Source organism: Tachypleus tridentatus, chromosome 10 (assembly GCF_004210375.1).
Source record: "Tachypleus tridentatus isolate NWPU-2018 chromosome 10, ASM421037v1, whole genome shotgun sequence".
NCBI lineage: Eukaryota > Metazoa > Arthropoda > Merostomata > Xiphosura > Limulidae > Tachypleus > Tachypleus tridentatus.
In genome coordinates this window covers 111,353,456-111,380,085 of record NC_134834.1, presented here as the reverse complement: position 1 = coordinate 111,380,085, position 26,630 = coordinate 111,353,456, and the positions used below count along the sequence as shown (strand labels likewise).

The following is a 26,630-nucleotide window of genomic DNA, read 5'->3' as shown; positions in this document are numbered from 1 at the left end:
TTCCCTTCAACTATTATGATATGATATTAAAATCCTAAACAATCAAGCTACATGTTCAAATACTTTATTATCTTTATGTAAAAGATTTAAGTCAATGAACCTTTAAAATATTTTTCAAATTCAAACTCTGTTGACAGATTGTTTTCATCAGTAGTCGTGTACACCCAGGAGAAACACCTTCGAGTTTTGTTCTTCGTGGATTTTTGCATTTTATTCTTGCCACTGAAGACCCCAGGCCTGTTTTTCTGCGGGATAACTTTGTTTTCAAATTGATTCCAATTCTCAATCCTGATGGTGTAGTAAGAGGACATTACCGAATGGATGTTCGTGGAGTTAACTTGAACCGTAAATACTTGACTGCAAACTTGGAAGACCATCCTGCAGTGTACTCCACCTGCCATTTGCTCCTCTATTATCATTCAAAGATGTACCCTCTTCATAATTGTGTTGAATCTTCAAATACAAAATGGAACAGTTATGAAAGTTTTGAAGTCTCCCAATATGATACAAGTCCCTCTTTTGATAAAGAATTGTTGGGAGAAAGTTTGATAAAGAAATCAGACAGTAATATTCATCAGTTTGCAGAAGAACAAAAGTTTATGGATAATAACAATAAACTTGACAATATTCGGCAAATTTCTCCACCATCCTTTTTTGACTTCTCAAACCAACCTTTAGCCATGATACCTAACAAAGCAGAAACTTCATTTGGTGTGTTCACTTCAAATGCTCTTCAATCATTTCCCAAAATTTCTAAGCCTTTCTTATCAAAGTTAGGTAGTATTTCACCAGAAGTGAAACTATCAAAGGTAGATTTTACTTTAATTTTCCATGAGTTACGTTTAAAACACATTCAGTTTAGTTTTTGTTTTAATTCATTGCCTTGATTACATCACCAATGCTGTGTTGACAATCCCATAATATCCTGTCCTCATAATTATAGAAGCTAACTTGCATTGTGAAAAGATGTAGGATCTGTAGTCTTCCTATAGATTGCACTATGTAAGATCAATATGTTTTATAATATTTTAACTTCCTTTGACTTGTACTCTTTGATGGTCCTGAAAATAATAATATCTTTATTACTGCTTTGAATCATATCACTTAAGTATGTGAATCAACATTACCTACATACATACTTGGATGGTAGATAACTTAAGTACAGATTTGATCTATATCTTCTAGGTACCTGAATTGTCATTACCTATGTACAACCTGGATAGTGAGTAACTTAGTTATACATATGGCCTTGATTTGTACTTCATATGTACTTAAATTAGCATGTATTACCTAATACCTAAATTCAACATTACCTATATACATACCTGAAATATATCTGATTGTAAACATTACTAGAACATTTGTGTTGTTGAATAATGTTTGAACATTTACTTTTCAACTGTCTGGAATGTCGTGTAGTAAACCAGTAGGTGACTATCTACCATTTATTTGTTTAATTAGATTAACATTTTAATGTTAAGTATGACACAAATTTGGTAGTGAATTATTTAAGCTTTTTGCTATTTATAATAACACTCACTTGTGGTTGTTAAGCCTTATTGTATGATTACAGTTAACACTTGGTGCTCATTTTTAAAACCTCCAGGTTATTATGTAGTTGCTTTCAGTCTAGCAAGGGTTTATTTATCTTTTGTGCACAGTTGTCTATTCAACAAGAAGACTGGACGGATCGTACCAGCTGTACAGATAGAGAAGGAAGTGAGGGTGAAGACAATTCTCTATCTTCCTTCACACTTAAGGAAGAAGTCACTCAGAGACAGAGTCCAAAGGACCTAAAGTTCTTGTGCAACTCCTGTTTATATGCCCAAATCAGCCCAGAGGAGAGTGGAATATACTGCTATGTGGATCTTCATGGTCATGCTTCCAAGAGGGGCTGCTTCTTGTATGGGAACTATTTTACTGATTGTCGAAAAAGGGTATGAAAGTTGTTGAGGTTCATATGTATGTGTACAACTAGATTTATTATCATGTAAACGTTTCTTGAATATTATTTATAGATATTTTCAAACAAAATTGTTAGAACATGCATATTAACCTTCAAACGAAACTGTTAGAACATGCATATTAACCTTCAAACAAAACTGTTAGAACATACATATTAACCTTCAAACGAAACTGGTAGAACATGCATATTAACCTTCAAACGAAACTGTTAGAACATGCATATTAACCTTCAAACGAAACTGTTAGAACATGCATATTAACCTTCAAACGAAACTGTTAGAACTAAATATTAACCTTCAAACAAAACAGTTAGAACTACATATTAACCTTCAAACGAAACTGTTAGAACATGCATATTAACCTTCAAACGAAACTGTTAGAACATGCATATTAACCTTCAAACGAAACTGTTAGAACATGCATGTTAACCTTCAAACGAAACTGTTAGAACATGCATGTTAACCTTCAAACGAAACTGTTAGAACATGCATGTTAACCTTCAAACGAAACTGTTAGAACATGCATGTTAACCTTCAAACGAAACTGTTAGAACATGCATGTTAACCTTCAAACGAAACTGTTAGAACATGCATGTTAACCTTCAAACGAAACTGTTAGAACATGCATGTTAACCTTCAAACAAAACTGTTAGAACATACATATTAACCTTCAAATGAAACTGTTAGAACATGCATGTTAACCTTCAAATGAAAATGGGAAACTGCATTCAAAGTAAAAAACCAGTTAAAACTATTTTCTTAAGTATAAAAGAAATTTTAAATATTTACTAAAATATTAGTTTTGTTCATTGAAAACTTGCAATGTCCAGCATGCTTTTTGACTTTTTAGAATGTGTATAATAATGTCAAACAAAATATTATTTTTCAGTTATAACAATTAGAGAACGATCATTTGGTGAATTTTTATGCAGTGTTTGAAGTATCAATATCTTGTTTCCACTAATCAGAAGCTGTCAGATTGAACGTACTTAGTATAAAGTAAATTCATAAGCTTTTGCTTTATGTTCATATAATTAGGGTTTGTCATTATATTAATGAAATTACGCTTATGTAACCAAATTTTTATTAGGTTAATGACATTATAATTGATATTTTCTGAGGGTTAAGGTAACCAAAATGGTTCAAATATGGTACCATAATTGACATGTTTTTGAGTTTTCTGTCAGCTTGTTATCATTCAGAAGTAAAAAAACTCATTTTGGTTGATTCTTATTCATGTTAACTATTGTTAAATCAAGCAAGTTTCAGGTACATTTCTTTATTTACAACATTTTCAGTGACCTTTGTGGTAATATGGTTTTTTATTACATTATATAATGCTATTATTTTGATGTTTCTGAAGGGTAATACAAAGTTAATTAAAAAACTACAAAATTATGTGAACAGTTATGTTTGTGTTGTGAAAACATTTATTTCAAACAACATTGTTTTAATTTCAGGTGGAAAGTTTACTTTTAGCCAAATTGATGACCATCAATAGTCCTAATTTTGATTTCAACGCCTGTAATTTTACAGAACAAAATATGTATGGCAGTAAAAAGCACGATGGTAGCAGCAAAGAAGGAAGTGGAAGAGTAGCATTGTACACACTCACAGGCATAACACACAGGTGAGATTAATGTATCTTTTTACAGGTGTTGTACACACTCACAGGCATAACACAGGTGAGATTAATGTATCTTTTTACAGGTGTTGTACACACTCGCATAACACACAGGTGAGATTAATCTATCTTTTTACAGGTTTGTACACACTCACAGGCATAACACACAGGTGAGATTAATCTATCTTTTTACAGGTGTTGTACACACTCACAGGCATAACACACAGGTGAGATTAATGTATCTTTTTACAGGTGTTGTACACACTCGCAGGCATAACACAGGTGAGATTAATGTATCTTTTTACAGGTGTTGTACACACTCGCATAACACACAGGTGAGATTAATCTATCTTTTTACAGGTTTGTACACACTCGCATAACACACAGGTGAGATTAATCTATCTTTTTACAGGTTTGTACACACTCACAGGCATAACACACAGGTGAGATTAATCTATCTTTTTACAGGTGTTGTACACACTCACAGGCATAACACACAGGTGAGATTAATGTATCTTTTTACAGGTTTGTACACACTCACAGGCATAACACACAGGTGAGATTAATGTATCTTTTTACAGGTGTTGTACACACTCACAGGCATAACACACAGGTGAGATTAATGTATCTTTTTACAGGTGTTGTACACACTCACAGGCATAACACAGGTGAGATTAATGTATCTTTTTACAGGTTTGTACACACTCGCATAACACACAGGTGAGATTAATCTATCTTTTTACAGGTTTCTACACACTCGTATAACACACAGGTGAGATTAATCTATCTTTTTACAGGTTTCTACACACTCGTATAACACACAGGTGAGATTAATCTATCTTTTTACAGGTTTGTACACACTCGCATAACACACAGGTGAGATTAATCTATCTTTTTACAGGTGTTGTACACACTCACAGGCATAACACACAGGTGGGATTAATCTATCTTTTTACAGGTGTTGTACACACTCGCATAACACACAGGTGAGATTAATCTATCTTTTTACAGGTTTGTACACACTTGCATAACACACAGGTGAGATTAATCTATCTTTTTACAGGTTTGTACACACAGGCATAACACGCAGGTGAGATTAATCTATCTTTTTACAGGTGTTGTACACACTCACAGGCATAACACACAGGTGAGATTAATGTATCTTTTTACAGGTGTTGTACACACTCACAGGCATAACACAGGTGAGATTAATGTATCTTTTTACAGGTGTTGTACATACTTACAGGCATAACACACAGGTGAGATTAATCTATCTTTTTACAGGTTTGTACACACTCGCATAACACACAGGTGAGATTAATCTATCTTTTTACAGGTTTGTACACACTCGCATAACACACAGGTGAGATTAATCTATCTTTTTACAGGTGTTGTACACACTCACAGGCATAACACACAGGTGAGATTAATCTATCTTTTTACAGGTGTTGTACACACTCACAGGCATAACACAGGTGAGATTAATGTAACTTTTTTACAGGTTTGTACACACTCTCATAACACACAGGTGAGATTAATCTATCTTTTTACAGGTTTGTACACACTCACAGGCATAACACACAGGTGAGATTAATGTATCTTTTTACAGGTGTTGTGCACACTCACAGGCATAACACAGGTGAGATTAATGTATCTTTTTACAGGTGTTGTACACACTTACAGGCATAACACAGGTGAGATTAATGTATCTTTTTACAGGTTTGTACACACTCACAGGCATAACACACAGGTGAGATTAATGTATCTTTTTACAGGTGTTGTTCACAGATGAGTTTATTCTACAGTATTACAGGTATTGTTCACAGATGAGTTTATTCTACAGTATTACAGGTGTTGTTCACAGATTAGTTTATTCTACAGTATTACAGGTATTGTTCACAGATGAGTTTGTTCTACAGTATTACAGGTATTGTTTCCAAGTGGTTCTGATGCTTGTTTACTAACTAAAGAATATATTAATAAAGAGCCAATGCTTTGCAGATATTGTTAATGTTTCTGTATGTATTTTTAAAACTCATTTTTAATGAACGAGAAATTTTATAAAACAAATAAATTGAAATTACTGTAGTTTCAATTCAAGTAGAGAGTTCAAGATTTTACATTTCACTCATGAAAACCAAGCTAGGCATCTCATTAACTTCTAGGTTAAACAAACCTTAATTATTATTTAATATTTCTACTAGTAATAGCAAATTTAAATACTGTGTTTTTAAATGCTAATAATATGCAAAGGTAACAGAAGTTCATTCATAAATATATAGGATATGTTTCATTGATGGCAGTCAGATATTAAATTTATATCTTCTGTTGATAAGATTACATGTTTGGAACAAATTTAAAAAGTTTTGTTTGAAAACAGCTGCTTTTTCTTTCAAGTTACACATTAGAGTGTAACTACAACACAGGACGCTCAGTGAACATTATACCTCCTGTGGAACTTTTAGGAACTAACCTAAGTCCACCAGTAACAAGAAGAAACACTCCACCTCCTTACACACCTGAAATATTCGAACAGGTGAGATTAGAGAAAAGCAACCAATGGCTTTCTTTAAAACAGATTATACTAATTACATCAAAGTTATCTGTTTCACCTTCAAAACACTTCATTCTTTTGTAAAGCTATGCAGCAGAAGTTGGTGAAGATAAACATGCTATGAAGTCTTGATTGTTTTCTTGTCAGTATACATAAGGGAAACAATATTTTAGGTTGTATACATAGAAGTAATGAGAAAATCAACAGTCCAATGTAAACTGCTGATTACGCATCATTTTATTTAACTTTTTCACAATGAAAACAGTATAATATACACTAGTTTGACTACACATTTGCAGCATTAAGTAATTTACTCTCTAACTTTTGATACAGAATGTGTCTTCACAAGATTGGTAGACGTCTAGTAAAGTTTACAAGTATTTTGAGTACAGAAATGTTTTTTAATGAAATATTTTTTTACTAAAGAGTTTGTTAAAATATGGAGACAATTTTGTTATTAGTCTGAGTGCAAAGTGATCTTATGTTGTAATTAAAATCTATTTTGCTTTCCAGAAATCTCAGGTATTATTTGTGTAATTTCTAAAACCTTTTAAATACATTTCAAATGTTTGTTTTAAGTAAGACTTGATATTTTACTCTATTTTCTCTACTTTAACGATGTGGGGTCTGTCACTTGACCAACTCTGTAATCATCATAAAATAAATCAGGAAATGATGCTTATTTCATACTAAAATTAATACTGTTATGACATGAAAGCACAAGTTGCTTAAATCTCATAATAATTTTTATTTACATATATTTATTATACTGACCTTTCTTTCAGTTATGCCTAGTTAATATTATATAACTTGCATTATGCATCCAGTAATATAAAACGGATCTTCCCTGTTTTATCTATGTTTTATTGGACTAATATTTTTGTAATATACAGTCACATTTCACTTATTATGCATTATATATGTATATAGATTACTATTTAGAAATAAATTTGTAAACTTGTTTTTCTTAAAATACAGAACAGTAAATGGTAAAATAAAGCAAGTAATTATCTCTTCTGTCTGTAGCCTTTGAACTCTGTTGCTGCTAGCATAAGTTGTTAAGCCTTTTAAAATTTTGCACATGTAAGATATCAAACAATATTTTTTTTAGGTTTCATATATGTAGTTAAATAACCAAAAAATCATAAATAACTATACTGATACCATAGAATTCCACTATTATTTATTAAGCTTAGTAACTATGATGTATTTAGGTTTTAAAAAATAGTAAACCTCAAGCAGACTAAAGACATAGCCTACCTTCATGAAATCTTAGTTCAAAAGAATATGGTAGTCTTTTCATATATTAAAGTGGCTGAGAAAACCCCAAATGGGACATTCTAAGCTGTGGACTGATTATTCATATATCACATACTGATGTCTGTATGTAAAGGAGCATTTCCAAAAGTAGAAAGACGTAAATGGGACCACTGTGTTTGATTCAGTATATAAACCATATCTCAGCAGAATAAAAATATACCAGTTTCTTATTTTATACACCAGCTTGTTAATATTGGTAATTTGTATTTCTAAGTTGTATAAAAGTATAGACTTAGTATTCTGACATCACAAACATCTAATTTTAAAGTGCTGCATTCATCATACCAAAATTCACTAAAATGTATAATAGGTGTGTTCTTTTAATATTCAATTTTAAATTAAGAAGTTTACTGATATATAACATTAAAGTTTGAATTGTAATTTATAATTTGATACCAAACTTGTTGAGATAAATTCATAAAATAATAAAACTTTCAATGCACGTCAACAAACATGATGACATGGCCTTTTCATCCCTGGCTTGTCGTGAAAGGTTTAAGGCAGGAAATTGAATTATTGGAAGGGATAAGATTTCAGGGAAGAAGTATCATGAGGGAATATGTTGAAATTTCTTGACATACTTTCAGCTCAGGGGGATTGATTAATGTTTAAGATTATTAGAGTTTTAAGAGTCCATAAATCCATTTTTCCAAACAAATGTTCATACAAATTTCGTTAAGGCAACTTTCATTTTTAAATAAGGTGGTTCTTGTCCTCAGGTATGGCTTGAATGAGTATTTTGGAAAGTGTGGTTGCATTACAAAGAATAATTTTTTATGTAGTGTGAGGGCAGTAGAAAATTATATAACACAAATTGTTCATTTGAAATTAAATATATATTTTATTCAAACAATTTTAAGCATTTCACACAATATGTAACACTTTAATTTATAACTAATATGGTTGAAAAGGCTAAGCTGCTAACACTTACAAGCTACAGTTCCATGAGACTCTCTGTTTAAAAATATCTTTGTGTGATGTAATTACAGTTTGAAAATTCCAAGAATGTTTCTACATATCTGTCACCTGTAGAATGAAACAAAATATGTCGACAACACTTGGAAATGTTTACATTGCTCTATGTGTTTTCCCACCTGGAAGCTTGAAACATGAAAACAGGAGAATTCAAAAACGTGCTACAGAGTGGATGGTTACAACACCTTATTCCAATCATTGATTAATATATTTCAGAAGAAATCAAAAGGTGGTAGACTGAGAATTTTCCAGAGGAGTATAGATATTTCACTCAACATAGAAATGTGTAGTTTGTCTTTGTAATTATCTTGTACTCTATTTACACATCTACAGTTTTATCACACATAAACAGCTACCTGTATTTTACAGTTTCATATTCTATAATCACTTCCTTCTACTGTAATTACAGATTAATCTACAGTTTTATCATACATAAACAGCTACCCATATTTTACAGTTTCATGTTCTATAATCACTTCCTTCTACTGTAATTACAGATTAATCTACAGTTTTATCATACATAAACAGCTACCCATATTTTACAGTTTCATGTTCTATAATCATTTCCTTCTGTAATTACACATTGATCTACAGTTTTATCATACATAAACAGCTACCCGTATTTTACAGTTTCATGTTCTATAATCACTTCCTTCTGTAATTACACATTGATCTACAGTTTTATCATACATAAACAGCTACCCGTATTTTACAGTTTCATGTTCTATAATCATTTCCTTCTGTAATTACAGATTAATCTACAGTTTTATCATACATAAACAGCTACCCATATTTTACAGTTTTATGTTCTTACTCACCTTCTATTTTATTTAAATATTCATCTTCAACTTTATACTGAGTAAACAACTTCCCCATAATTTACAGTTTTTACAGTAATCGTTAGTATAAAATGAAGTGAATGTAATACTGCTTTGTACGATACACTTTTCTTTACAATGGCTGTAGTTCTCACTAAAAGTAACTGTACATGAGTGAAGTATGACAAAATTCTTTCTTTTCCAGTAAAATGAGAACTAAAGGGAAGTTGTAGGTGATATTCACCGAGTCATCCCATACAGTTTGAACCAAGATAAGTCTTACCAGCCACTGAATGAACTTCTGTAAAATCATATCACCACAAAACAGCAAGAAGCTGAAATACACACCTCAAATACTGTGTTTTCAAGTGCTTCACCCCTTAGTTCTGTTTGTGATGTATTTTGAAAGGAAAGTTTATGTAACTTGAAATCAAATGCAGCTTTTGTAGTTCCTTCACATTGTTGTTTCTTAAATGTGGAGAACAAAGTATTGCAAAGACTTGTTGCAGAGAAAATGTTTAAAGCAGATTATCACTTTTGTTCTTCTTAGTGTGAATGTACATGATGAGGGGACCTCCTAGAAAATGCCCTGTCTTTTCACTTTACCTCATGGTTGAGGGGTCCAACCCCAACACACCACATTGGTCTTGAATTTCCTGTGGGTGGGTAGCCTTGCGATGGCACCTCCTCCAGGATCAGTCAACTTATCTTGTTGGGGTAGAGTCAACTGCATACCAATGTTGGACAATTTCAACAGGTGTTGTGGACATTGTATTTGATGCTGGTGTTTGACTGTCATGCTCATAAAACCCTGGCATTGCTGCAATGTCCTTTTTTATCATTTTAGTGCATCCCCTTATAAGATACTGTCGTGAGTGGGATCATAGGGTAAGGAATCCCCCAAATCCTCTAAAAAATAAAACTATTATAAAACACCTTCACCTCATTTTCTCATCCTGCATTCTCTATCACACCAACCTTTAAGACAAACGCCTCCCTGTTTTATTTAGAAGGAACACGACCTCACTCTAGTGAAACAAAAACATCTTGTTTTGTATCAATATTGATCTACAGTTTAGTGAAATAGTAGAATGTTTCATTATAAAACAGAATTCACTTATATATGAATTATGTTCATGTTTTAATCTATTAATCAATGATATATAAATGTGTATGTTATTTGGGAAAACCTGAACTGAAGTACAGATCTCATTAGACTTGAAGAACCTGCTTCTTAAGGCAAAATCATTTATTGGAAAATATTAAAACTTAATTTTGATTCCTAAGTTATGACCACATTCTTTAGCTTTACACACTTATTATTTTTCTGTCATCCAGTTTACTAAATTTTTTTATTGTTTTAATTAACTTGTACATTTTAGAAGGTTCTGATTTTATACACTGTTCTGATTGGTAGGTGGGTAGAGCCTTGGCTGTATCTCTTCTTGACCTAATTAATAAAAATCCTGTGTCCAGGCTTCCCCTCACTCCATATCGTACCTTGGATGGTGTGAGGGAATGGTTGTGGAAACATCTTAACATCTTTAGTACTTGGGGCTCTCCAATTCGTCGTTCTCGGTACCACAGCTGGAGTGGACAGAGTCTGCCTTCTAGTACAATTTGGTAAATAAAATATACTTTTTTCTCTTGTCACGACGTAAAGATGAAAACTAATATTGTATGTGATTTATGTATTCCCGTTTTCTATGTACACAAAAATCTTGTAATTTTAAAGTATTTGAACTGGAAGCATATTAAACTGATATGTCACAGTTCAAGATATTTTTCCCTATAACAAAGTTTGGTATTAGTCATTGTTGATGGAATGTGAGGATGAATTTGTAAAAAATTAAGTTTCAGTAACTGGAAAGTTGATAAGTATGTTAAATATGTATATCTGTTAATTAAATATGTTAATATATTTTGTTTTAAAAGATAGTATGGAGATTGTCACTGATATTTTTGTTTTTTATCAAACTCTAAAATTATGGACTTGAATTTGAAGAAGAATCTGTTCTAATAGGAAATGTTATGAGACAAAGAATAATTTAAAATTGTGGGTTATGTCTTATTACAAATGTATAGCCTTGTAATAAGCTCTAGAAATGCAGTGGTGTATCCTCGACATGGATTTCATGCCTAATGTGTTTTTGGCTTGTTCTTTTCAATAATAGATTTTATATTAATATGTATGCAAAAAGAGAGGACATTAGTTTCACACCCTGAGTTGTAGTTTCTAAATTTCAGTAATTGTGATCTAACAAGTGACATTGTGTTTTTAAGAAGTTATTTAATTTAATAAAATTTTAAAATATTTTTCCATTTTTAATGTTTTAGGACACATCAGAATTCTTTTCATGTATTTTTTGCCCACTTTGAAAATGTAGCTGTTTCTAAAAATTAAATATAATCTAACACTTCAGTTCACCAGGAAAAAAGAATAGTGGTAGCCCCAAAGCAAGCGTAAGGAGAAGTGTGTCTTTACGATACAACCTCAGGCGATTTCGACAATCAGAACACTCAGTTAGGTCATCAGTTTCTAGCTCTCCCTCTGTTCGGAAAGCTCTCTCTTTGGAACAGCTTTCTGCTGACCTCAAGAAAAAGAAACCAAGCATTTGTAGGAGGTTACATTTTTCTTATAGCCAGGAAGGTTTAGGTAAGAAATTAAGTGTTTATAAAAAGTTAGTTTTCTTGTAGTCAGGATGGTTTAGAAATAAAATGTTTGTAAAAAAATAGTTAAAATATTCTTATAGCCATGATGGTTTGGAAAAAAATAGTGTTAAGAAGTTAGTTTTATTGTAGTCAGGAAGCTTTAGGTGAGAAATCAAATATTGTTAAAAAGTTAGTTTTCTTTTGGCCATGAAGATTTTTTCTAGCCAAGAAGAGTCAATTTCTAGAGTCAATTTATTTAATGTATTTAAATTTTTTTTTCTGGTTTCAAATTCAGTTAATTGTACTTGAGAAATTAAATACATTTTTATTTCATTGTATGTTTAGGTAATAAACAGTAATATCAAAGTAATGTTAATTTTAATTTAATTCTGTTAACTATAAACTTTCTGTAGCTGTAACGTAGCCATGGTCCACAAGAGAAGAATGTAAGTAAAACAGCAGTGCCATACAGTGAAAACTTACCCCGTATCTTGGTGAGCAACCCTTCTACCTGTGTTGTTAATAAAAGATTATTTGAAGAGCAGTGTTCTTCACCGGTGAAATCAGAGTCTGATCAGAGTAAGGTAGATAACATGTTATCCACTTCTTCTGATTTAAACAAGAAACTATTTCCAATGTCTGTAGAAAACAGGTTCAAAAAGTCATCTCTGAAATACAAGTCAAGTAGTGATTGTGTGAAGAGCAGTCGAATCAGGAAGGTAAAAGCCAAAGGTAAAAGTAAAGCAGGAAAAAAAAACATTGTACAAGTTGATAAGAAGGAAGATGTCGGTTTTACAGAGAGTAAATGTCCAACTAGCCTATTCAACAAGTTCAAGAACGTATCTAAAAGGGTGAAACAGAGGTGTTCTAATACACTTAATGAAAAATAAATTTTCAACCAAAGAATTTAACCACCGAAAACCACATAGAGACAAAAAAGCATCAGGAACACTGGGAGATAAATCAGGTAAACTGAAACATTTCCTTTGTAACAACTTTATTTTCCATAGCAGTACGTTTAACTTATTCATATAACATATGCCAGCTGCATCCTAAACAAGCAATCTTTCATAACAACTTTATATTTTAGTAAATTTTCCATAGCAGTATGTTTAACTTATTCATATAACATATGCCAGCCACATCCTAAACAAGCAATCTTTCATAACAACTTTATATTTTAGTAAATTTTCCATAGCAGTACGTTTAACTTATTCATATAACATATGCCAGCTGCATCCTAGACAAGCAATCAAAACAAAGTAATTAACATGACACAATTTGTAACATTCTCCTGTGTATTAAGTTAATTATAGAATAGTCAACAGCAAATTCCAATATGATACAATACCTTCCCTCACATAAATAGCTATTCTTGTTCTGCCCTACTCCCTATATACATAAAACTTTTTCACATGTTGCAAGCTCTGAAGTTCCTAACCATCTTTGAATCAATTGATTCAACTGTATCTCACATTCAATTCATCATGCGTTAACCCTCCATCAACAAGAGTGTGACACACACTCTTGATGTATGCGACTCCCTCTGTTATTTCTACCAAACAGTCGCTTTGAATTCAGCAGTACGTTTGTTGTAATGTTTGTTTTCTCCATATCTCTATATCAATTTCTCACCACACATTTACTATTTATTGCACAGTAATAATACTTGTAAGTTGATGAGTTATTCCAACATGAAATTATTTTATATTTCTACCCAGTTATAGAACCTATTACTTCATTACACCTTTTTATTTATTTCTGCCAACACAGTGATGTCTGGTTATTTATTATGAATTCTACATTACTGCTGTGGAATTTATATATTCTTTCAGCAGATTTACACAAGCTTCAAGTAGCAGTACGTCTGTGCAGTTTTGTCTGTTAATAAATATATAAGTGCACAGTGACTTTCCGAACACCCTGTAGCATGCTAATATACTTTGGAGAGTAGTCACCTTCCCACAACTATCTACAGGCAGTGAAAGGTAATATAGATGTAGGGACGTTATGGGGTTTAGTATCTACATCTTGCTCTCCTAATTTCTATTTTTTTTAATTATTTTATTGTTTTATGTGACACTGACAGAGGTTAAGACTGAGAGATGGTGTATTGCCACCACAATGTGGGTCGTACTTCCAGTCAAGTACAAAACCTAGGGTACATTTTATATTCTACATTATAGCCTGTATCTTAGGAATCATTTTGATTTGTGCAGCATATATTTTTTATTATTTAAGCTTGTTTTTGTTTATTATAAAATTCCATCAGTCAGAGGTTTGCGTTTGAGGTTTTTAATACAGCCTTTCTTCTCAATTTTGATTTATGTTACTCGACTGTATATATACTTAACTGATTTTAAAATCATTCACTTCTTACTGGTGTATATGATGAGATATCATCCACTGTGTAACACTGGAATGAGCCATCATTCACTTCTTACTGGTGTATATGATGAGATATCATACACTATGTAACACTGGAATGAGCCATCATTCACTTCTTACTGGTGTATATGGTGAGATATCATCCACTGTGTAACACTGGAATGAGCCATCATTCACTTTAACTGGTGTATATGATGAGATATCATCCACTGTGTAACACTGGAATGAGCCATCATTCACTTCTTACTGGTGTATATGATGAGATATCATCCACTGTGTAACACTGGAATGAGCCATCATTCACTTCTTACTGGTGTACATGATGAGATATCATCCACTGTGTAACACTGGAGTGAGCCAGCATTCACTTCTTACTGGTGTATATGATGAGATATCATCCACTGTGTAACACTGGAATGAGCCATCATTCACTTCTTACTGGTGTATATGATGAGATATTATCCACTGTGTAACACTGGAATGAGCCATCATTCACTTCTTACTGGTGTATATGATGAGATATCATCCACTGTGTAACACTGGAGTGAGCCATCATTCACTTCTTACTGGTGTATATGATGAGATATCATCCACTGTGTAACACTGGAATGAGCCATCATTCACTTCTTACTGGTGTATATGATGAGATATCATCCACTGTGTAACACTGGAATGAGCCATCATTCACTTCTTACTGGTGTATATGATGAGATATCATCCACTGTGTAACACTGGAATGAGCCATGAAAATTGCCATTCACCTCTTTAAATTGGGATTCTCATTCCTACCCCCACTTGGATGTTGCTTCCTAATGTTTTGGATTTAGAGCTGAACAGATCAGTACAAGTCTTCACACATATTATATTTCTATCTCTTGTTAATTTATTCATGTTGTGGAGGTACTTGCAGGTTACTTCAGTTCTTCCCTTTCTGCTGTTCCTTGATGTTCTTGTTATTCCAGAGATGTTTGAACAGTCCTTATCATTAAATTTCAGTGAGATGGTTCACATTATACAAACATCTTTTTCAATGCCAGATCTTGGTTTCCTGGATAAAGTAATCACTTTCTCACATTGTTACCATGCTCCCATAGTAGTGTCCATAGTTTTGAACTGTAGATGACTTAACAATGGTATGATCATCTTTACCACCTCTCATGGATGTTGGTATTTGGTGTCTTTGGTTTTGGACCATAGTTGACTTAACAATGGTATGATCATCTTTAAATACCAATATCCATGAGAGATAGTAGTGTCCACAGTTTTGAACTGTAGATGACTTAACAATGGTATGATCATCTTTACCACCTCTCATGGATGTTGGTATTTGGTGTCTTTGGTTTTGGACCATAGTTGACTTAACAATGGTATGATCATCTTTAAATACCAATATCCATGAGAGATAGTAGTGTCCACAGTTTTGAACTGTAGATGACTTAACAATGGTATGATCATCTTTACTACCTTTTTTTTTTTCTTGTAATATAAACCACAGTAGAGTTAATCAGAAAAAATATAAAAATAAATAAAACTAGCTTTTAGCTAAAGTTTAATATGATTGTGTATAGAATTTGGAGTATGTTTGATGCTTGTGAAGATTTTAGTTAGCCATCAAAAATGTTTCAAATTATGTACATGAAATGTCTACCTGAGATCCAGTTGATTTAATGAGAGAAGGAAAGTCAAACGTGCTTAGTGTGTGGAAAGTTTTGATACAACAGTTGGAAGCTTTTTATATCATAAAGCTATTGCTTGTTTATGACTTAAATATATTGAAATTTGAATATATTAATATTTGATGGTAACTACTAATCTAGTGAGACAAGTAAACTGTGTATAAATCTTAACTGCTGTGACATCCCTCTATGAACTGTACAAGTTGTATTGAACACCATCAACACAAACTTTGGGCAGGTAAATAATTCTCATTCTAATGTCACTGATATTTCAATATACAGTTAGATATGAATCAACTAAATGCTTATTTTGTGAAAAGGTTCTCTGTTATTGATGCCTCATTTTTGTCTAAAAAACATTTAAAACACACTAATGCTTTGTTTCAGAAATTTCTGATATCCCATAATAGAGCTGCTACCTGCTCTTACTCAAAGCTATCTCAAACTTGATTTGCCCTCTAAGCATTGCTAAAAGTTTCAACCAGTCTTTTATCCACTTCATTTTTGTGCACGTTAAGCAACGTGCTGATAATGCGCCTATCTTCCACATATGTCACCTATAGTAGTGCAGGTAGCTCCCTCTATGATTACAACACAGCTCTCACTTTTTTTATTAGTATTCTGGTATACAGGTTTTATCTCATTTTCCATGTGACTACAATATTTTGATTGTGCTTGATCGTAAAAGTTATATCAGTTACAACTTCATGTTTGGACTGTTGTTTCATTTACACTGTTTCTACTTGCTTGTTTTAGAAATGTGTGTGTTTCCAAATTCTGCTTTGTTCTTATGAATTAAAGATTTAGTATGGTGGATGATGAAATTCCTACCATAACTAGAATACCAGTTCCCAGGTCCCACAGTGCATAATGTCTGCTGGGGAAACACAGATTTTAGTTTGTGAGGGGTACCTGTCATATGTTCAGACAATGATTTTTCCTTTCATGTTACAATTTTTGTGAAATTGGGTATAGCTACCTAGTGGAAACTGTCCTTCCATGGCACTTTCCACCTGAAACTGTGCCTCGACATATTCTACTGATTCAGGTGTTGTTCTTTTTTAACAAGAGATTTGTATTATGTTTTTCTCACTTTCCATAGGTTTACTACTACTTTTACTCAGTTGGTTACTTTAGTTTAAACTTGTCTTTAGTATCTTTATTTGTTTGTGTTTAGAGTTTTACTTACTTTCTCTGTTAATGTTATTTATTGTGTAAGTTGTTTTTTGCCTACTACTAGTCACAATCTAATTGAGGGTTAGGTTAGAATTTAACTTTCTTATTCTTAACTGGATACTGTTTTATTCTGATCTTCTGTATGGTAGGTTCTATTTTTATCCTCTTTGTTTTGTATATTCTTTGGTAGGTTTATATGTTCAATATTTAAGTGTCATTTATCTTCGACATTCCTTTAGCGGTTTTGTAATTTTGGTGTTTTATATCAGACTCATAATTTTGCTGGTTTATTTTTTATCATAATAAGATTATAATTTTTATTATTTTGTAGACTTTACATATTTTATAAGTTTGTTAGTAATGAGTACGTTTTCTAAATATGTTTAGTTATGGGTCTCTTTAACTACATTTCAGGATAGTTTTGTGGTTTATATGGGTTTTATCTGGGATTTTCTGCCTGTCATTCCCTTAGGTTGGGCACACATGCATTCATTTCCTTATCCAGTGGAACTTCCCCCAAGATACCTTGGACTATCTCCCTTCCACATGGAATCAGACCACCCTTTCTTGGTGACTTGATGAGGAATTGACCTCAGTGGAGATTCCCATTTCTCTACCTCATCCCAAATTATCTTTTTACAGATAGTTTCTTGATCAGTTTGGGGGACTTTCCTTAATTCCACAAGGATTTGTGATTGCTGGTCAATCAAAGAGGCTATTCTCCAATTTTACACCCAGAAGCCTTTGGCAGTTCATTGGGCTCTATATCATTTCTTTTCAGTCCTGAGGGGGTGGGTGGTTATGGTGCGTATTGACAATTTCACTGTCATCATCAATGTTACCAAACAAGGGGTGAGCAAATCCAGATCTCTATGTTTTCAGATGCTGTATCTCTTGTACTTACAATGACCACAAAATGAATGTTGTGGTGTGTCATATTTTTAGAGTTATGAATCTTGTGCCTGATTAATCATCACCCCCCATCTAGATCCTCTCCACGAAGTGCACCCTTTATGTCTATGCTGATAATTTCTTCAAGAACCACATTTGGACATTTTTTATCCTAACATCACCACATTACAGCTTCATGTGTGAGTTTTGTCTTGTCTCATGTCTCAGCTCTGGGATTTGCTCTTGTCCAGCATCCTTGTACATTTTTTTCTCTAAGACCCATTTCTTCCCCATCCTGGCATATGGTTGTTCTCATTCTAATATTTATGCCATTAATGTTTCTCACATCATCTACCATTTCTCATATGTTTTCCTCTATCTGAATTGGGCCTTCCTTTCTAGGATATTGGCTGCCCAAGATAGCTGTTGAACCTTTTCTCCTATTCCCTTTCCTTTCTTTTCCCATTAGGATCCAGATCATCTCCGTGGAATTCCTCTGTTTCCTGTGATCTTTCACCTATTACATTCACTGGTTAGGCTCATCAACTCATATTCTGATTTGTCCATGGATTGGCCACCATCTCTATCATGTTTCTTCACACCAACTTTGTCATCTATCTCTTTAGCTGCTCACAACCTTTGCTTTTGGAGAAGATCATTCAGGCTGTTATGTGGACAGCTCCCAATTCATTCTTGCTTTCTGTCTGCACAACACACATCTGTTTGCCTTTGCATAAGGTAAATCAATATAATATTACATAAGATTTCACCTGGTGAGGTATGCTAAATATTATATCTTGATACTAACTATGCATACTTCCATGAACTCACTGTGGAGATGAAGTCTTTCTGTAAGACCACAGGCCACTTATCTGGGGGTGTGCATATATCTATATCTGAATGTATTTTTTTCTTATTGTATCATATATAAAAAGGTCTATCCCTCATGGACTTCATGGGTAAAACAGGTGGGTATTTTTACCCATCCCTACTGATCCATGATTCTTACTAATGGGGTCTTTCTGCTTTTCAAAACAGGGAATCACAGACACCCATAACATTATGTCCAGTGGGTTGTTCTTCTGGAGACACCCATTACATTATGCTCAGTGGGTTGTTCTTCTGGAGACACCCATTAACATTATGTCCAGTGGGTTGTTCTTCTGGAGACACCCATTAACATTATGTCCAGTGGGTTGTTCTTCTGGAGACACCCATTAACATTATGTCCAGTGGGTTGTTCTTCTGAAGACACCCATTAACATTGTCCAGTGGGTTGTTCTTCTGAAGACACCCATTAACATTGTCCAGTGGGTTGTTCTTCTGAAGACACCCATTAACATTGTCCAGTGGGTTGTTCTTCTGAAGACACCCATTAACATTGTCCAGTGGGTTGTTCTTCTGAAGACACCCATTAACATTGTCCAGTGGGTTGTTCTTCTGGAGACACCCATTAACATTATGTCCAGTGGGTTGTTCTTCTGGAGACACCCATTAACATTATGTCCAGTGGGTTGTTCTTCTGGAGACACCCATTAACATTATGTCCAGTGGGTTGTTCTTCTGGAGACACCCATTAACATTATGTCCAGTGTGTTGTTCTTCTGGAGACACCCATTACATTATGTCCAGTGTGTTGTTCTTCTGGAGACACCCATTACATTATGTCCAGTGTGTTGTTCTTCTGGAGACACCCATTAACATTATGTCCAGTGGGTTGTTCTTCTGGAGAAACCCATTAACATTATGTCCAGTGGGTTGTTCTTCTGAAGACACCCATTAACATTGTCCAGTGGGTTGTTCTTCTGAAGACACCCATTAACATTGTCCAGTGGGTTGTTCTTCTGGAGACACCCATTAACATTATGTCCAGTGGGTTGTTCTTCTGGAGACACCCATTAACATTATGTCCAGTGTGTTGTTCTTCTGGAGACACCCATTAACATTATGTCCAGTGTGTTGTTCTTCTGGAGACACCCATTACATTATGTCCAGTGTGTTGTTCTTCTGGAGACACCCATTACATTATGTCCAGTGTGTTGTTCTTCTGGAGACACTCATTACATTATGTCCAGTGTGTTGTTCTTCTGGACTCTCCAGTGTATATTCTCCCTTTTCTTCATGGTGTTTCCCCAGACATTTTTTTCCTGGTCTAACTGCACTTGTTGTTCACACAATCTGTTACATACTATATATAAAATGAAAAAATACTATACAGAGTTCTTCAACTGAAGAACTATGGCTATCTTAATATATATCCAAGATGTTGTCCCTGGATAATTTTTGCCTTGGTGTACAATACTTGTTGACCTTACAATCTTATGTGAAGCACTTCCACCATTGGTTTTTCTTAGAAAGGCTGCACGTGGCCCATTTATATACAGCCCTTTAACCCTAGCCACATATTCTTATCAGATTGTAAGCACCTTCAAATTTAACTATAATTGTGTCATATGCTCACGCTTATTACAAATGTGGATATCTCACATACTATCTGTTGTCTGTTGGTGTAATCTTTCTTGACATGGTGCTTGATTATTAAGTTCTGCCCTGTGTGTCATATTGTATTTGTTACTGGGTGAAGAACATACCTGTTCCAAAAATAGTGTGATACCCTAAAGGTGTGCCTCCTTTCATAGCTGGGCCACACATGTTCTTTCACAGCTGTAGTTTTCCAATTCTTTGGCTACTTTTGCACTTTCACCAGCTCCTCCACCTTTGCAATGTGGAATTCTGGCTTTGGGTGAAAGAGTACAGTATCATTTCAGAAGTTAACATTTTCTAAAACACAGAATGTATTTCCAATAGGTACTTACCTTCAATCACCCACTTCTCACCCTTCCTCCCCACCATGTCTGGCTCATATCTGCCAAGTGCTGTCTTGGTAGTATATGTGGCATGGTATGATTGGTTGAGGGTAGTCACATGAGCAGCCCATGTTACTGAAATGGAACAAAAATGAAGGAGCATGAAAGACTGGTTTGCTGTTCAAATTTTTAATTATGCTTAGAAGGAAATCAAGATTAAGATAGCTTTGGGTGTTAACAGTTGTTGGAAATAAATTCTAAGTGTTAGAAGATGTTAACTTGTGCTCTCATTCAAATATTCTTGATTTAAGTATGTTTTTCAGAATTATTTGTCGTGAAGCAATGAAATTATCTTCATTTTATTGATATTGTATGTAAAGATTTAGTAATAAAATAATTTGTCCCTAAACATCTATTTAAAGTTCTATTATAAAACCTTTGTTTTCTAATTTTCATCAGGTAAAACTCCAGTTTCAAATGGAGGTATTACATCAAACACAGTTCAGCTCTCTCCTCAATGTTTTCATGGTGTTTTACAATTAGAAGCTTCGACAGTAGTCCTAGGAACAACTTTTGGTAAGTTTCAAGCATCCCTGCCTCCTTTGGTTTCAAGTTCAGTAGACAAAAATCCCCAATCTTCAATAAAAAACAGTGAAGTGGGAGCCTTAGCCAAGCATCTTCAACGTGGCTCTCGACTTGTGAAGAAACCTGTTAGAAAAAGATCGAATTCTAAAAGTTGTAAGGTTTCTCAGCCTTCAAGAAGCAAGGAAGACAAACCATTGCCAGTGATGACGGATGCTTCGAGCTGTTTAGAAGTAATAAGCATCAAGAAATGTCAGTAAGCTAATGTTGAGAGTAAGTACATATGTAAACACTGCCATGCCAAAAGTTGTCCAATTAAACTACGTAAATTTAAGCAGCTATTTAAATGTTCTTGCAGCACATACATGTATTACTTGTTAACATCAGTAGTCTGTTTAATAATAGTCAGATCGCATGCACATACTATCACTGAAAATAACATATATTACACAAGTCACATTTACTAAGTCAGATTTTAAGATTAGCAGTTTGTGAAAACCACATATTGAGTATTTTACTGTCCTATAAAATGCTAGACTTGCTAGAAAATAAGTAATTGCAACCTGTCTTATTTTTGTGAGGTATAAGAACATTTATACCATATTTATATTAATTGCCTATAAGATATGTTGTTTTATCAAGGCATTAGAAGTTATCTAATGTGCTGTGTAGTTTTAAGAAGAGAAAGACTGCAAAGAAACAAATGTAATTTGTCTCTTTCATTAGGTTATGGTATATTTAAACTTATTAATAAATTAATTATCATGAAAAATATCCAGAACTATGTGTCAAAGCTGTTTAATTAATAATAAAACAAGGTTTATCTCTGCATCCTGATGACTTTATGTGCACTTGATTAACTCCAGTCTTTACACCTATGTATCCAGTCTATACACCTGTGTATCCAGTCTATACACCTGTGTATCCAGTCTATACACCTGTGTATGTTTCTTAATATTTAAGTTTGGTTGTTTGAAACAACCTCCTATTTCCACAAAACTTTTTGTAGCTCAATCAATTGAAGTAAATTGTGTAAATAATTCCACTTGACACTTTATTGTTTTAATATCTTTGTAAAGTTCTTTACATGTTTATAACTTGGTTGTTGAAAGAACATTAGTTCTAGTGTTTTATATTAGTTTTAGATGTAAGAAAATTGTTCTTACTTGTGTATGGGAGCTAACACAGTATTAAATTAACAAATTTAAAAGCTCAGTTATATTTATTGTAGAAAACATGTTTCTATAGTATCTCTTCTTAAGTTATTGATCAGTCATATAAAGTCAATATTTTGTAAGTTACTCCAGTAAACACCTCAACTTCTTAATACCAAAAACATTTTGAAAACACTGAAATACAGTAACAATATTTTATTAAAACTTACTTAGTTGATGAATTTGTAAGGAAAATTAGACCTGTACCAGTGAAGCTAAATAGTTGATAAAAGTTTTAAGAAAACTTAGATCTGTGTCAGTGAAACAAAATGGTTGATAAAAGTTTTGCATCAAAAGTAAAAAAAATTCAGGTTTGGTCTAATAGTGAGAGTTCTTGTAGACGATATGTCTTTGTTGTTTTAGTTCAAGATGCAATTTTTTAAAGATCTTGTTTCATAACATTATAGTTATGAAGACAGTTACAGTGAATAGTTAGATAAGATAGTTGAGACATAATTGTAATCAGATAAGATGGTAGTTTAGTTGTAATAATACTTAAATAACACTTCTGAAATGTAACAGTGGTCTAGTAAGATTGTTGAGTTGTAACAGTGACTGTAGATGATGACTGAAATGTGACAGTGATCTGGTAAGATGGTTGAGTTGTAACAGTGGTCTGGTAAGATGGTTGAGTTGTAACAGTGACTGTAGATGATGACTGAAATGTAACAGTGGTCTGGTAAGATTGTTGAGTTGTAAGAGTGACTGTAAGTGATGACTGAAATGTGACAGTGGTCTGGTAAGATGGTTGAGTTGTAACAGTGACTGTAGATGATGACTGAAATGTAACAGTGGTCTGGTAAGATGGTTGAGTTGTAAGAGTGACTGTAAGTGATGACTGAAATGTAACTGGTCTGGTGAGATGGTTGAGTTGTAAGAGTGACTGTAAGTGATGACTGAAATGTAACAGTGGTCTGGTAAGATGGTTGAGTTGTAAGAGTGACTGAAATGTGACAGTGGTCTGGTAAGATGGTTGAGTTGTAAGAGTGACTGTAAGTGATGACTGAAATGTAACTGGTCTGGTGAGATGGTTGAGTTGTAAGAGTGACTGTAAGTGATGACTGAAATGTAACAGTGGTCTGGTAAGATGGTTGAGTTGTAAGAGTGACTGTAAGTGATGACTGAAATGTGACAGTGGTCTGGTAAGATGGTTGAGTTGTAAGAGTGACTGTAAGTGATGACTGAAATGTAACAGTGGTCTGGTAAGATGGTTGAGTCGTAAGAGTGACTGTAGATGATGACTGAAATGTGACAGTGGTCTGGTGAGATGGTTGAGTTGTAAGAGTGACTGTAAGTGATGACTGAAATGTAACTGGTCTGGTGAGATGGTTGAGTTGTAAGAGTGACTGTAAGTGATGACTGAAATGTAACAGTGGTCTGGTAAGATGGTTGAGTTGTAAGAGTGACTGTAAGTGATGACTGAAATGTGACAGTGGTCTGGTAAGATGGTTGAGTTGTAAGAGTGACTGTAAGTGATGACTGAAATGTGACAGTGGTCTGGTAAGATGGTTGAGTCGTAACAGTGACTGTAAGTGATGACTGAAATGTAACAGTGGTCTGGTAAGATGGTTGAGTCGTAAGAGTGACTGTAGATGATGACTGAAATGTGACAGTGGTCTGGTGAGATGGTTGAGTTGTAAGAGTGACTGTAAGTGATGACTGAAATGTAACAGTGGTCTGGTAAGATGGTTGAGTCATAACAGTGACTGTAAGTGATGACTGAAATGTAACAGTGGTCTGGTAAGATGGTTAAGTCGTAAGAGTGACTAAGTGATGACTGAAATGTAACAGTGGTCTGGTAAGATGGTTGAGTCGTAACAGTGACTGTAAGTGATGACTGAAATGTAACAGTGGTCTGGTAAGATGGTTGAGTTTTAACAGTGACTGTAAGTGATGACTGAAATGTAACAGTGATTAAAATAATGTTTGTAATTAACTGTAAAATGGTTGAGTTATAAAGGATGACTGAGATGTAACAATGACTATAGTATCAGCTAAAATTGTTTTAAGAATTCATGTGTTATACATTGATGCATATTTTGTTATTACACAGTGTCAGCTAAATCTATTTTAACAGTTCTTATGTTGTGTGAATGTAGAAGGTGACTGAGATGTAAAAATAAATATAAAAGATGTTTGAGATGTTAGTGACTATAGAACATAGTTTGGATGTAACTGTGACTATAGAACATAGTTTGGATGTTACAGTGACTGTAGAACATAGTTCAGATGGAACAGTGACTATAGAACATGATTCAGATGGAACAGTGACTATAGAACATAGTTTGGATGTAACTGACTGTAGAACATGATTCAGATGGAACAGTGACTGTAGAACATGGTTAAGGTGTAACAGTGACCCATATAGTATATAAATATTAATTACAATACAGTTACAATATAACAACAACAATAAGAAATAATAGATAAGACATAGCAATAACTTTACCAGATGGTTGAGATGCACTGATATTAACTGATAACATGAGTACAACGTAACAAGAAAAGGCAGTTGTTAAGTAGTAGCTGTGGCTGGACAAGATAGTTTTATATAAGGTAAGATAGTTGAGTTTTCACAGTAGCTGTATAAGAAGACGTGATCAGAAACACAAAACTGACAAAAATTCTTCTTTATCATTATTTGTGTTCTTCTAGAAGTTAAATTATTGTGTTTTTTGTAATTATCAGTTGATATTTTCATTTGTAATATTATACTAGTATGTATTACAGTATTTGATATCATAATGTAAGTTTGTCATAGACATTGTTCAACATGTATTACAACATTTTAATTTATTTTTTACTGTATTCTTATATTGTTGAGTTTACCCATAGTTTAATTCATTTTCTCCATGTAAGTTCTCTTGTTTTTTATCATATTTAGAGATATTTTATTATGGTTGTTCTCATATTGTTAATTACATTTGTTGTTATAATTAGTTTTTATGTGTACTTCTTGTCTTCACTAATGAGAACACGAACATAAAATATTCATCATGGTTCGTCACAAAAACAACATATATCACTTCAGAAGTACTCTTTTTTTAAAGTTTAAAGTAATTGTAGGAATTATATTAAACCTTATATTAAATTATTGTAAACACAAATAAAAATGATCTGATGAACTTGAAAGTAGTTTTACCTGTGTTAAGATGTTCAACTAGAATCTCTGGCATCACCAAAGATATATATGTTATGTCTTTGATGATATTTATAATGCTATCAATAACAAAGTCTGAAAACACTGAGATGTACAGGTAAGTATTTATACACTGTACAACCTGTGTTCAGAGAATAAATTTATAAGAAGCATTTACTATAGAATTTTAACTTCAACATTTCTGTTATGTTAATCAGTGATGACAAGCAAACCCACTTGTAGAGAAAAATATATATGTAAAAACTCTGGTTTGGGTTGAGAACATTTTTTATGTAGAGGACCAAACAAGGTCGAAACGCTGTTCACTCCTCTTTAAAGAAATTTTCTCAACCCAAACCACCCTTTTGTACATATATTTTTCTATTATGTTAAAATAACCAGTTGTCTAGTGCCTAGTTACCATAGTGTATCACAGCAAAATAAAACCCTTCACTCATTATAGATTTCTTAATATCAGTGTTTAGTTACATTCCAATAGCATTGATTATTTATAAAACCCATTATTAATTATGGTCTCTTTAATTACAAAGTTTAATTACATTAAAATAATCAGGATTCTAATGTCTAGTTACTGTAATGTAGCTTAGTATTATAAACCCCATTATTATTTAATCACAATATTTAGCTACATTAACCAGGTTTGTAGTCTCTTGATTATTAGATATTATTGTTTGTAGAATTTTGCACTCAATTTCTGTCATTTCAATATATGAAATAAACTCCAGTAATTTGTATGTATATTTTGTTTCAACTCTCTTTTTACCACCACAGTTGTTGTTGTAAGTAGTTTATAGGTTTTAATCAAAGTTTTATGTAAGTTTATTATCAA

General features: G+C 33.3%; 1 protein-coding gene across 1 annotated transcript in view; it reads left to right on the top strand.

Moving 5' to 3' along the window:
• LOC143228443 (cytosolic carboxypeptidase-like protein 5) overlaps positions 1-26,398 on the top strand; it is a 38,830-nt gene extending 12,432 nt beyond the window's left edge. Inside the window, exons 6-13 of the mRNA XM_076459703.1 lie at positions 138-809; positions 1,662-1,937; positions 3,425-3,594; positions 5,986-6,124; positions 10,673-10,878; positions 11,679-11,911; positions 12,812-12,874; positions 21,305-26,398. Of these exons, the coding sequence (XP_076315818.1) occupies positions 138-809; positions 1,662-1,937; positions 3,425-3,594; positions 5,986-6,124; positions 10,673-10,878; positions 11,679-11,911; positions 12,812-12,874; positions 21,305-21,687 (2,142 nt within the window). The 3' untranslated portion in view covers positions 21,688-26,398. The remainder of the gene's footprint in view (positions 1-137; positions 810-1,661; positions 1,938-3,424; positions 3,595-5,985; positions 6,125-10,672; positions 10,879-11,678; positions 11,912-12,811; positions 12,875-21,304) is intronic.
• Positions 26,399-26,630: the final 232 nt, after the last annotated feature.